General features: G+C 38.5%; 1 protein-coding gene across 1 annotated transcript; it reads left to right on the top strand.

The window, feature by feature from the left end:
* The first annotated feature begins 9,534 nt into the window (after positions 1-9,534).
* Positions 9,535-10,194, top strand: LOC120099696 (endogenous retrovirus group K member 5 Gag polyprotein-like). The gene has a single exon (XM_039100765.2). The coding sequence runs from the start codon at positions 9,568-9,570 to the stop codon at positions 10,192-10,194; it is 627 nt and encodes a 208-aa protein (XP_038956693.1). The 5' UTR covers positions 9,535-9,567.
* The last annotated feature ends 2,842 nt before the right edge of the window (positions 10,195-13,036 follow it).

A 13,036-nucleotide genomic window follows, 5' to 3' on the forward strand; every position in this document is an offset into this window, starting at 1 on the left:
GACTCTTGTAACATGTGTACTTTTAAAGATTTATCAGAATTTGGTGAGCCCAATCTCAGTAACTTGGTGAATTCGGTTAATTCACAATAGGCCGCAGTAGTAATAGGTGGACAGTTCGGGATATAGAAAAATTTTCACGAATGGAATCAAAATTTCTAGGCGAATTCAGTGAGTTCCCAATGGGACATGCTTGTATGAGTGTGCTTTTCAATATATAGCAACATTTCACGAAACGGAATCTAAGTATCATGATGAATTCAGAAGGTTCCCAATAGGATTCGCATGTAATAAGCATGTTATTCAAGATAGAGCAACTTTTTATCCAACTGAAACTCTGTTTCTCTGTGAATCCAGTTAGTTCTCAGTAGCAGGCTCTTGTAATATGTATTCTTTTAAAGATTTTTCAAAATTTGATGAGCCGAATTTCAGTAACTTTGTGAATTCAGTTAATTCCCAATAGGCCTCAGTAGTAATAGGTGGACTGTTTGGGTTATAGAAAAATTTTCACGAATGGAATCAAAATTTCTAGGCGAATTCAGTGAGTTCCCAAAGGGACATGCTTGTATGAGTGTGCTTTTCAATATATAGCCACACCTTAAGGAACGGAATCTAAGTATCATGGTGAATTCAGTAGGTTCCCAATAGGATTAGCATGTAATAAGCTTATAATTCAAGATACAGCAAAGTTTTAACGAACTGAAACACTGTTTCTTTGTGAATTCAGTTAGTTCCCAGTAGCAGGCTCTTGTAATATGTGTACTTTAAGAGATTTATCAAAATTTGGTGAGCCGAATCTCAGTAACTTAGTGAATTCGGTTAGTTCCCAATAGGCCGCAGTAGTAATAAGTGGACTGTTTGGGATAAAGAAAAATTTTCCGGAATGGAATGAAAATTTCTAGGCGAATTCAGTGATTTCCCAATGGGACCTGCTTCTATGACTGTGCTTTTCAATATATAGCAACATTTGACGGAACGGAATCAAAGTATCATGGTGAATTCAGTAGGTTCCCAGTAGGATTCACATGTTATAAGCTTGTTATTCAAAATGGAGCAACGTTTTAACGAACTGAAACACTGTTTCTTTGTGACTTCAGTTAGTTCACAGTAGCAGTCTCTTGTATTATGTGTACTTTTAAAGATTTATCAAAATTTCCTGAGCCGAATCTGAGTAACATTGTGAATTCAGTTAGTTCCCAATAGGCCACAGTAGTAATAAGTGGTCTGTACAGGATGTAGAAAAATTTTCACGAATGGAATCAAAATTTCTAGGCGAATTCATTGAGTTCCCAATGGGACATGCTTGTATGAGTGTGCTTTTCAATATATAGCAATATTTTAAGGAACGGAATCTAAGTATCATCGTGCATTCAGTAGGTTCCCAATAGTATTCGCATTTAATAAGCTTGTTATTCAAGATAGAGGAAAGTTTTAACGAACTGAAACACTGTTTCTTTCTGAATTCAGTTAGTTCCCAGTAGCAGTCTCTTGTATTATGTGTACTTTAAAAGATTTATAAAAATTTGGTGAGCCGAATCTCAGTAACTTTTTAAATGTAGTTAGATTCCAATAAGCCGCAGTAGTAATAAGTGGACTCTTCGGGATATAGAAAAATTTTCACGAATGGAATCAAAATTTCTAGGCGAATTCAGTGAGTTCCCAATGGGACATGCTTGTATGAGTGTGCTTTTCAATATATAGCAACATTTTAAGGGACGGAAACTAAGTATTATGGTGAATTCAGGAGGTTCCCAATAGGATTCGCATGTAATAAGCTTGTTATTCAAAATGGAGCAACGTTTTAACGAACTGAAACACTGTTTCTTTGTGAATTCAGTTATTTCCTAGTAGCAGGCTCTTGTAATATGTGTACTTTTAAAGATTTATCCAAATATGGTGAGCCGAATCTCAGTAACTTGATGAATACAGTTAGATCCCAATAAGCCGCAGTAGTAATAAGTGGATTCTTCGGGATATTGAAAGAATTTTCACGAATGGAATCAAAATTTCAGGGCGAATTCAGTGACTTCCCAATGGGCCGTGCTTGTATGAGTGTGCTTATCAATATATAGCAACATTTTAAGGAACGGAATCTAAGTATCATGGTGAATTCAATAGGTTCCCAATAGGAGTCGCATGTAATAAGCTTGTTATTCAAGATAGAGCAACGTTTTAACGAACTGAAACACTGTTTCTTTGTGAGTTCTGTTAGTTCCCAGTAGCAGGCTCTTGTAATAGTAGTAATAAGTGGACTGTTTGGGATATAGAAAAATTTTCACGAATGGAATCAAAATTTTTAGGCGAATTCAGTGAGTTCCCAATGGGACATGCTTGTATGAGTGTGATTTTCAATATATAGCAACATTTTAAGGAACGGAATCTAAGTATCATGGTGAATTCAGTAGGTTCCCAGTAGGATTCGCATGTAATAAGCTTGTTATTCAAAATAGAGCAACGTTTTAACGAACTGAAACACTGTTTCTTTGTGAATTCAGTTAGTTCCCAGTATCAGGCTCTTGTAATATGTGTGCTTATAAAGATTATCAAATTTTGGTGACCCGAATCTCAGGAACTTGGTGAGTTCACTTAGTTCCCAATAGGCCGCAGTAGTAATAAGTGGACTCTTCGGGATATAGTAAAATTTTCACGAATGGAATCAATATTTCTAGGCGAATTCAGTGAGTTCCCAATGGGACATGCTTGTATGAGTGTGCTTTTCAATATATAGCAACATTTTACCGAACAGAATCCAAGTATCATGGTGAATTCAGTAGGTTCTCAAAAGGATTGGCATGTAATAAGCTTGGTATTCAAGATAGAGCAACGTTTTAACGAACTGAAGCACTGTTTCTTTATGAATTCAGTTAGTTCCCAGTAGCAGGATCTTGTAATATGTGTACTTTAAAAGATTTCTCAAAATTTGGTGAGATGAATCTCAGTAACTTTGTGAATTCACTTAGTTCCCAATAGGCCGCAGTAGTCATAAGTGGACTGTTCGGGATATAGTAAAATTTTCACGAATGGAATCACAATTCATAGGCGAATTCAGTGAGTTACCAATGGGACATGCTTGTATGAGTGTGCTTTTCAATATAGCAACATTTTAAGGAACGGAATCTAAGTATCATGGTGAATTCAGTAGGTTCCCAATAGGATTCACATGTTATAAGTTTGTTATTCAAAATGGAGCAACGTTTTAACGAACTGAAACACTGTTTCTTTGTGAATTCAGTTAGTTCCCAGTAGCAGGCTCTTGTAATTGTGTGCTTTTAAAGATTTATCAAAATTTGGTGAGCCGAATCTCAGTAACTTGATGAATACAGTTAGATCCCAATAAGCCGCAGTAGTAATAAGTGGATTCTTCGGGATATTGAAAGAATTTTCACGAATGGAATCAAAATTTCAGGGCGAATTCAGTGACTTCCCAATGGGCTGTGCTTGTATGCGTGTGCTTTTCAATACATAGCAACATTTTAAGGAATGGAATCTAAGTATCATGGTGAATTCAATAGGTTCCCAATACGAGTCGCATGTAATAAGCTTGTTATTCAAGATAGAGCAACGTTTTAACGAACTGAAACACTGTTTCTTTGTGAGTTCTGTTACTTCCCAGTAGCAGGCTCATGTAATAGTAGTAATAAGTGGACTGTTTGGGATATAGAAAAATTTTCACGAATGGAATCAAAATTTTTAGGCGAATTCATGAGTTCCCAATGGGACATGCTTGTATGAGTGTGCTTTTCAATATATAGCAACATTTGAAGGAACGGAATCTAAGTATCATGGTGAATTCAGTAGGTTCCCAATAGGATTTGCATGTAATAAGCTTGTTATTCAAAATAGAGTAACGTTTTAACGAACTGAAACACTGTTTCTTTGTAAATTCAGTTAGTTTGCACTAGCAGGCTCTTGTAATATGTGTACTTTTAAAGATTTATCAAAATTTTGTGGCCGAATCTTAGGAACTTGGTGAATTCAGTTAGTTCCCAAGGCCGCAGTAGTAATAAGTGGACTGTTCGGGATATAGAAAAATTTTCACGAATTAATCAATATTTCTAGGCGAATTCAGTGAGTTCCCAATGGGACATGCTTGTATGTGTGTGCTTTTCAATATATAGCAAAATTTAAGGAACAGAATCTAAATATCATGGTATATCATGTATATCATGTAATAAGCTTGTTATTCAAGATTCAGCACCGTTTTAACTAACTGAAACACTCTTTCTTTGTGAATTCAGTTAGTTCCCAGTAGCAGGCTCTTGTAATTGGGTACTTTTAAAGATTTATCAAAATTTGTTGAGCCGAATCTCAGTAACTTTGTAAATTCACTTAGTTCCCAGTAGGCCGCAGTAGTCATAAATGGACTCTTCGGGATTTTGAAAGAATTTTCACGAATGGAACGAAAATTTCTAGGTGAATTCAGTGAGTTCCCAATGGGACATGCTTGTATGAGTGTGCTTTTCACTATATAGCAACATTTTAAGGAACGGAATCTAAGTATCATGGTGAATTCAGTAGGTTCCCAATAGGACGTAATAAGCTTGTTATTCAAGATAGAGCAACGTTTTAACGAACTGAAACACTGTTTCTTTGTGAATTCAGTTAGTTCCCAGTAGCAGGCTCTTGTAATATGTGTACTTTTAAAGATTTATCAAAATTCAGTGAGCCGAATCTCAGGAACTTGGTGAATTCACTTAGTTCCCCATAGGACACAGGAGTAATAAGTGGACTGTTCGGGTTATAGAAAAATTTTCACGAATGGAAGCAAAATTTCTAGGCGAATTCAGTGAGTTCCCAATGGGACATGCTTGTATGAGTGTGCTTTTCAATATATAGCAACATTTTAAGGTACGGAATCTAAGTATCATGGAGAATTCCGTAGGTTCCCAATAGGATTCGCATGTAATAAGCTTGTTATTCAAGATAGAGCAACGTTTTAATGAACTGAAACACTGTTTCTTTGTGAATTCACTTAGTTCCCAGTAGCAGGCTCTTGTATTATGTGTACTTTAAAAGATTTATCAATATTTGTTGAGCCAAATTTCAGTAACTTTTTGAATGTAGTTAGATCGCAATAAGTCGCAGTAGTAATAAGTGGACTATTCGGGATATAGAAAAATTTTAACGAATGGAATCAAAATTTCTAGGCGAATTCAGTGAGTTCCCAATGGGACATGCTTGTATGAGTGTGCTTTTTAATATATAGCAACATTTTAGGAACGGAATCTAAGTATCATGGTGATTTCAGGAGGTTCCCAATAGGATTCGCATGTAATAAGCTTGTTATTCAAAATGGAGCAATGTCTTAATGAACTGAAACACTGGTTCTTTGTGAATTCAGTTAGTTCCCAGTAGCAGGCTCTTGTAATATGTGTACTTTTAAAGATTTATCAAAATTCGGTGAGCCGAATCTCAGTAACTTGATAAATGCAGTTAGATCCCAATAAGACGCAGTAGTAATAAGTGGACTCTTCGGGATATAGAAAAATTTTCATGAATGGAATCAAAATTTCTAGGCGAATTCAGGGATTTCCCATTGGGACATGCTTGTATGAGTGTGTTTTTCAATATATAGCAACATTATACGGAACGGAATCTTAGTGTCATGGTGAATTCAGTAGGTTCCCAAATGGATTCGCATGTAATAAGCTTGTTATTCAAGATAGAGCAACGTTTTAACGAATTGAAACACTGTTTCTTTGTGAATTCAGTTAGTTCCCAGTAGCAGGCTCTTGTAATTGTGTACTTTTAAAGATTTATCAAAATTTGGTGAGCCGAATCTCAGTAACTTTTTGAATGTATTTAGATCCCATAAGCCGCAGTAGTAATAAGTGGACTCTTCGGGATATAGAAAAATTTTCACGAATGGAAACAAAATTTCTAGGCGAATTCAGTGAGTTCCCAATGGGACATGATTGTATGAGTGTGCTTTTCAATATATAGGAACATTTTAAGGAACGGAATCTAAGTATTATGGTGAATTCAGGAGATTCCCAATAGATTTCGCATGTAATAAGCTTGTTATTCAAAATGGAGCAAGGTTTTAACGAACTGAAATACTGTTTCTTTGTGAATTCAGTTAGTTCCCAGTAGCAGGCTCTTGTAATATGTGAACTTTTAAAGATTTATCAATATTTGTTGACCCGAATCTCAGGAACTTTGTGAGTTCCCTTAGTTACCAAAAGGCACAGTAGTAATAAGTGGACTCTTCGGGATATAGTAAAATTTTCACGAATTGAATCAATATTTCTAGGCGAATTCAGTGAGTTACCAATGGGATATGCTTGTATGAATGTGCTTTTCAATATATAGCAACATTTTGAGGAACGCAATCTGCGTATCATGGTGAATTCAGTAAGTTCCCAAAAACTTCGCATGTGATAAGCTTGTTATTCAAGATAGAGCAACGTTTTAACGAACTGAAACACTGTTTCTTTGTGAATTCAGTTAGTTCCCAGTAGCAGGCTCTTGTAATATGTGTACTTTTAAAGATTTATCAAAATTTCCTGAGCCGAATCTGAGTAACATTGTGAATTCTGTTAGTTCCCAATAGGCCACAGTAGTAATAAGTGGTCTGTACAGGATATAGAAAAATTTTACGAATGGAATCAAAATTTCTAGGCGAATTCAGTGAGTTCCCAATGGGACATGCTTGTATGAGTGTGCTTTTCAATATATAGCAACATTTTAAGGAACGGAATCTAAGTATCATGGTGAATTCAGTAGGTTCCCAATAGGATTCGCATGTAATAAGCTTGTTATTCAAGATAGAGCAAAGTTTTAACGAATTGAAACACTGTTTCTTTGTGAATTCAGTTAGTTCCCAGTAGCAGGCTCTTGTATTATGTGTACTTTAAAAGATTTATCAAAATTTGGTGAGCCGAATCTCAGTAACTTTTTGAATGTAGTTAGATCCCAATAAGCCGCAGTAGTAGTAAGTGGACTCTTCGGGATATAGAAAAATTTTCACGAATGGAATCAAAATTTCTAGGCGAATTCAGTGAGTTCCCAATGGGACATGCTTGTATTAGTGTGCTTTTCAATATATAGCAACATTTTAAGGAACGGAATCTATGTATCATGGTTAATTCAGTAGGTTCCCAATAGGATTCGCATGTAATAAGCTTGTTAATCAAGATAGAGCAACGTTTTAACAAACTGAAACACTGTTTGTTTGTGAATTCAGTTAGTTCCCAGTAGCAGGCTCTTGTAATATGTGTACCTTTATAGATTTATCAACATTTGGTGAGCCGAATCTCAGTAACTTTGTGAATTCGTTTAGTTCCCAATAGGCCACATTAGTAATAAGTAGACTGTTCGGGATATAGAAAAATTTTCACGAATGTATTCAAAATCTAGGCGAATTCAGTGAGTTCTCAGTGTGCCGCGCCTACAGCAGAGTTAACGGAGCTCCGGGGCAGACATGACTACTGACTGGGAGCCAGTTTGAGGGTTCGCACCACACGTGGTTAAGCCCCCTGATTGCATGTTGTATACTCTAAGAAGATGTGCACCTGGACTTGCCCCCTGCTACAAACTTGGCTCTGGGCTGATGGGCAACTGGGTCATAGGAAAGATTGTTGTCAGCAGTTTTTATTTATTTTTTCTTTGTTTGATTCTGAGAATGATCTTGGTAAGACAGAGACTTCCTTTAATAATAGGACAGAAGGTCCTGATCTATTTTTGATCACTAATACCACAAGCTTTCCTGCTTCCTCTTTACAGCAGACAGAGCCTCTGATGACAGGGACTCCAAGGTTGCAGATTATGTCTTCTCTTATAGATAAGGAAATCAAAGATTTAACAAAGAATTATACTTATAAGGATAGTGATGCTTCTTCTATTAGGGTGTTGGTAGAACTGTTGAGTATGATTCCTTGAGATTTGGGTCGGCTATGAAAATTTTACAGAGTATAGAAACAGGTGGTGACAACCAGGTACTTACAGGGGACCATATGTGCATCGACCAACGGATGCTCCATTACCATATACTGGAGAATATGATTTGAATTTTGATAGGTGGGTTACTAAGGATGGATATAGGGTCAGGTATTTGTCACTGCCTTGGTCAGAAAGATTGACAAGAGCCCGTCCACCTTGGTGTGTGCTCTCAGAAGAAGAGAAATGGGAGGTAAGGTCACAGATCATCAGATACTTTAGACAGGGATCGGACATACAATATTATTGCCCCAAGCCTTAGATGTACATCTACAGGACTAACAAAGATGGAATCAAAGGGTTAACTAGAGCAATAGAACTAGGTACACAGACATGATGGCGTAAGATATGCCAGACATGCGGTCCCCCGAAACTTCCTCCTTGATGTGACAAACGGAGAATTAGACTGGGCTGGCTGACTGCGGCTCGTCTAAAAAAAAAGCAAGCTATACCTTTTTACAGAAAAATCCAATGTCCTTGGCCATGGTCCAAGATTGTTATACAATGAAAATTGTGTATAAATGTCTGATGCTCTCTCAGTAAAGTTACAACAGCTGACCACACTCTCTCTGTGTCTGTGTCTCTGTTCGCCATCCTGTCTCCGCTCCACGCGTGTCCTCAACAGGTGCCCCCCCGCGGATCCTTGGAACCTCCAAGATTGCCGACCGCGGCTGCTGGCGCCCGAACAGGGACCCCCGGACACGTGCATGCTGTTGTCTTCTTGTGCTTTTCCTGTTTTTCTTATGTCCTCTTGCTTTAGAACTGGAATCACTACAGGAGCGGAACGGACTCACCGAAGGGAACTGCAGTCCCGCCTATGGAGAAGAGGTAGGTGAGGCTGAGTCACTCATTATGGGAGGAACGGGCTCAAAGGGACAAAAAATTTTGTCTCAGTATTACAGAGTCTCTTAGCAGAAAGAGGCCTCAAAGTCAAGGAAAGTAGTGTTGTGGAATTTTATCAATTCCTCATGAAGGTTTCCCCCTGGTTCCCAGAAAAGGGAGATTTTAATCTAGAAGATTAGAAGAAAGTAGGTAGAGAAATGAGAAGATACACCGTTAAGCATGGAGAAGAAACCATTCCTAAACAGGAATATCCCATATGGTTACAGATGAGGGAAATCTTGGCAGAACAGTCGGATTTGATCTTGTTATCAGCTGAGGCACAATCAGAGAAGGATGTTGAGGAACCAGTGTATGATTTGCCTTATGATGATGTTACTGAAGTTAAGGTTAAGGAAGTCAGGGAAAAGACTTATGGAACTAATAAACCCCTTGTTAAGAAAGACCCCCTCAAAGATGAACCTCTTGGGATTGGATGATGACGATGACCTCTCCCCAGGGGATTGGGATGATCTAGAAGAGGAGGCAGCTAGATATCACCATGATGATGATCTGGTCTTTACAGTGAAAAAGGGATCCAAGGGACCTAAAGCACGCCCAATACCAGCCGCTCATAGAAAACTACTACCTCCAGTGGGTTTCGCAGGGGCCATGGCTCAAGCTAGGGAGCAAGGTGACACTTTCTTCGTTTTCCCAGTGGTCTATACAGGAGACAGTGATGATGAAGATTCCCCCACATGAGAACCATTACCCCTAAAAACATTAAAGGAATTACAAGCTGCAATACGAACCATGGGGCCTTCGGCGCCCTACACTATACAGATAGTGGACATGGTGGCCAGCCAATGGTTAACTCCGCATGACTGGCACCAGACTGCCAAAGCAACTCTCTCCCCGGGGGATTATATCCTCTGGAGGACAGAATATGAAGACAAGAGCAAAGAAACTGTACAAAAATCCTCAGGAAAAAGGGGGCCCGAGGTAACTTTAGAGATGATGCTGGGGACAGGAGCATTTGTTGCCCCTGCTTCTCAGGTAAAAATACCCAAGTTTATCCTAAAAGAGGTTACTACCAACGCTGTTTTGGCCTGGAGAGCAATCCCGCCTCCTGGGTCAAAAAAGACTGTCTTGGCAGGAATAAAACAAGGAAATGAGGAATCTTATGAGACCTTTGTCTCTAGACTGGAGGAAGCTATCCACAGAATGATGCCCCCAGGAGAAGGGGCTAAAATGCTCTTAAAGCAATTGGCATGGGAAAATGCTAATTCACTATGCCAGGATCTTATAAGATCAGTGAGAAAAACGGGAAGTATACAGGACTATGTCAAGGCCTGCATAGATGCCTCTCCTACAGTGGTACAGGGGATGGACTATGCTGCTGCCATGAGAGGACAGAAATACTCAGCCTTTGTTAAATAAACATATGGAGGAAACAATGCTAGGGACAACTCTGGCCCCACTTGTTACTCATGTGGAGAAGTGGGACATTTAATAAAAGATTACAAAAGAGGTCAAGGGGAGGGCAAACGCCCCCCTCCTGGCCTGTGCCCGCGCTAAAAGAAGGGCAGGCATTGGAAAAGTGAGTGTAGATCAAAGTATGACAAGGATAGAAATTTGATTACAGATAAAAAGGAAGAAGAAACAAAAAACTAGATGAGGGGCAGCCTCTCAGCCCCATACAAAGAGAGAAAAATAAAGGTCAAACCTCGGAGTTAAACCCCGATGCCATTCCATTCACTATTCATGACCTTCCTGAGCTACACCTGGAAGCGCGGGTTTAGATCTCTCTTCCAAGTTCGATATCATCATTTCTATGGAAGAAGGGACGGTTTTAGTCCCTACAGCAGTAAGGGGAACTCTACCTGACGGAGTTACAGGGCTCTTTATAGGAAGAAGTTCCAAGTATAAGAAGGGCCTAGAGGTCCTTCCAGGAGTCATAGATACAGATTATCAAGGGGAAATAAAAATTATGGTTAAAACAACCAAACATACAGTCATCATACACCAAGGAGAGCGTATCGCCCAGATATTACTCTTGCCATATTTAAAGCTGCCCAATCCAGTGCTCCAGTCAGAAAGAGGACTGGGAGAGTTTGGATCTACTGACCACATACATTGGGTCAAAGAAATCAAGGAAAGCAGGCCAATGCTCACTATTTATCTTAATGGTAGAAAGTTTGTAGGCCTTCTTGACACAGGGGCAGATTAGACATGCATTTCAGGAAAAGACTGGCCTTCTCATTGGGCCATCCATCAAACAGAGAATTCCCTACAGGGCTTAGACATGGCCTCAGGAATAGCCAGAAGCAGTGAGCCTCTGATTTGGGAACATGAGAACAAGACAGGTAACATACAGTCTTATGTCATACCGACATTACCATTTACCCCCCTTGGGAAGAGACATTATGAAAGACTTGGAGGTAAAATTGGTCACAACAGAACAGGTTTTTTGATGGGGGCCATTGAGGACAACCTGTTCGCAGATCAAATATCGTGGAGATCTGAGCAGCCTGTATGGCTCAATCAATGGCCCCTAAAAGAAGAAAAATTACAGGCTTTACAGGAATTAGTCCAGGAACAATTGAGGCTAGGACACATAGAGGAAACCAATAGCCCATGGAACACTCCGGTGTTTGTTATAAAGAAGAAATCAGGTAAATGGAGATTACTACAAGACCTAAGGGCAATTAATAGCACCATACATGACATGGGGGCCCTCCAGCCTGGACTGCCATCCCCGGTGGCAGTCCCCAAGAACTGGGAGGTAATAATTATAGATCTACAAGATTGTTTCTTTAATATAAAGTTACATCCTAAAGATTGTAAGAGATTTGCCTTTAGTGTTCTTCTTCAAATTACCAACGACCCTATCAACGATATCAATGAAAAGTACTCCCCCAGGGGATAAAAAATAGTCCCACATTATGTCAAAAATTTGTGGATCAGGCCATTTCTTCCGTCAAGAAAAAATGTAAAAATTCATATATGATTCATTATATGGATGATATATTGATAGCCCACACTCAGAGGGCCTTAGTGGACCAACAATTATTTGACCTTGTAAATGCTTTGGAGGAATTTGGCTTGATTGTCTCTGAGGAGAAAATTCAGAAATATGATAATTTGAAGTATTTAGGTACCAATATTAGAGATAATAATATAACATATCAGAAATTACAGATAAGACATGATAGACTAAGAACGTTAAATGATTTTCAAAAGCTTTTGGGTAATATTAATTGGATCAGACCCTACTTGAAAATAACTACCGGAGAGTTAAAACCATTATTTGAGATACTTAATGGAGATCCTAACCCCATATCTACCAGACAATTGACTATTGAGGCCTGTGAGGCATTAAACAAAGTAAATGAAAAATTGACTCTAACAAGGGTCCAACGCTTGGATCCTGCTGAAGAGTGGTCCTTGTACATTCTAAAAACTAATTATACCCCCCAGCCTGCCTGTGGCAGAATGGGATATTGGAATGGATTCATTTACCTCATATTTTACATAAAGTTTTGGTTTCTTATGATACCCTATGCACTCAATTGATTATCAAGGGAAGACACAGGTCTAAGGAATTATTTAGAAGAGATGTGTATATTATTGTCATCCCATATAATAAAGCTCAACTAGAACAATTATTACAAAAAATGATGAATGGATCATATCCTTAATTGGCTTTACAGGGAAAATAATTTTCCATTTACCTCAGGACCCAGTTTTAACTTTTGTATTAGAAAATGAGGTGATTTTCCCTAGAGGATATTCTAAAACTCCATTAGAAGATAGAATCAATATAATCACTGATGGGTCCTCAAATGGACGATCAGTGGTGTGTATACAAAATAGGGACTCCATTATTAAGAAGAATTCAAGATATTCAGCTCAACAGGCTGAAATTAAAACAGTCTTAATAGCTTTTACAGAAGTAAAACAGGCTTTCAACCTTTACACAGACTCCAAATATATATTTAACTTGTTTCCGGAAATAGAGTCGATAGTCCTGTCGCCGAGAACCAAGATTTATCTCAAATTAAAACAGTTACAAGAATCTATTCAACAGAGACAGAATAAATATTTTATAGGGCACGTGAGGGGCCACTCGGGGCTTCCAGGTCCTATAGCCCAAGGAAATGCTTTAACAGATTCACTAACAAAAATCATACAGGCTGTAGAGACAGCTAAAAGAGTCATGATCTACATCATCAAAATGCTACTACACTTAGATATCATTTTCAAGTTCCTCGTGAACAGG

Source organism: Rattus norvegicus, chromosome 6 (genome assembly GCF_036323735.1).
Source record: "Rattus norvegicus strain BN/NHsdMcwi chromosome 6, GRCr8, whole genome shotgun sequence".
Lineage (NCBI taxonomy): Eukaryota > Metazoa > Chordata > Mammalia > Rodentia > Muridae > Rattus > Rattus norvegicus.

Excerpts from the sequence above, each read along its gene's own strand:
- LOC120099696 (XM_039100765.2), top strand. The coding sequence starts at position 9,568 with ATGGGGCCTTCGGCGCCCTACACTATACAGATAGTGGACATGGTGGCC.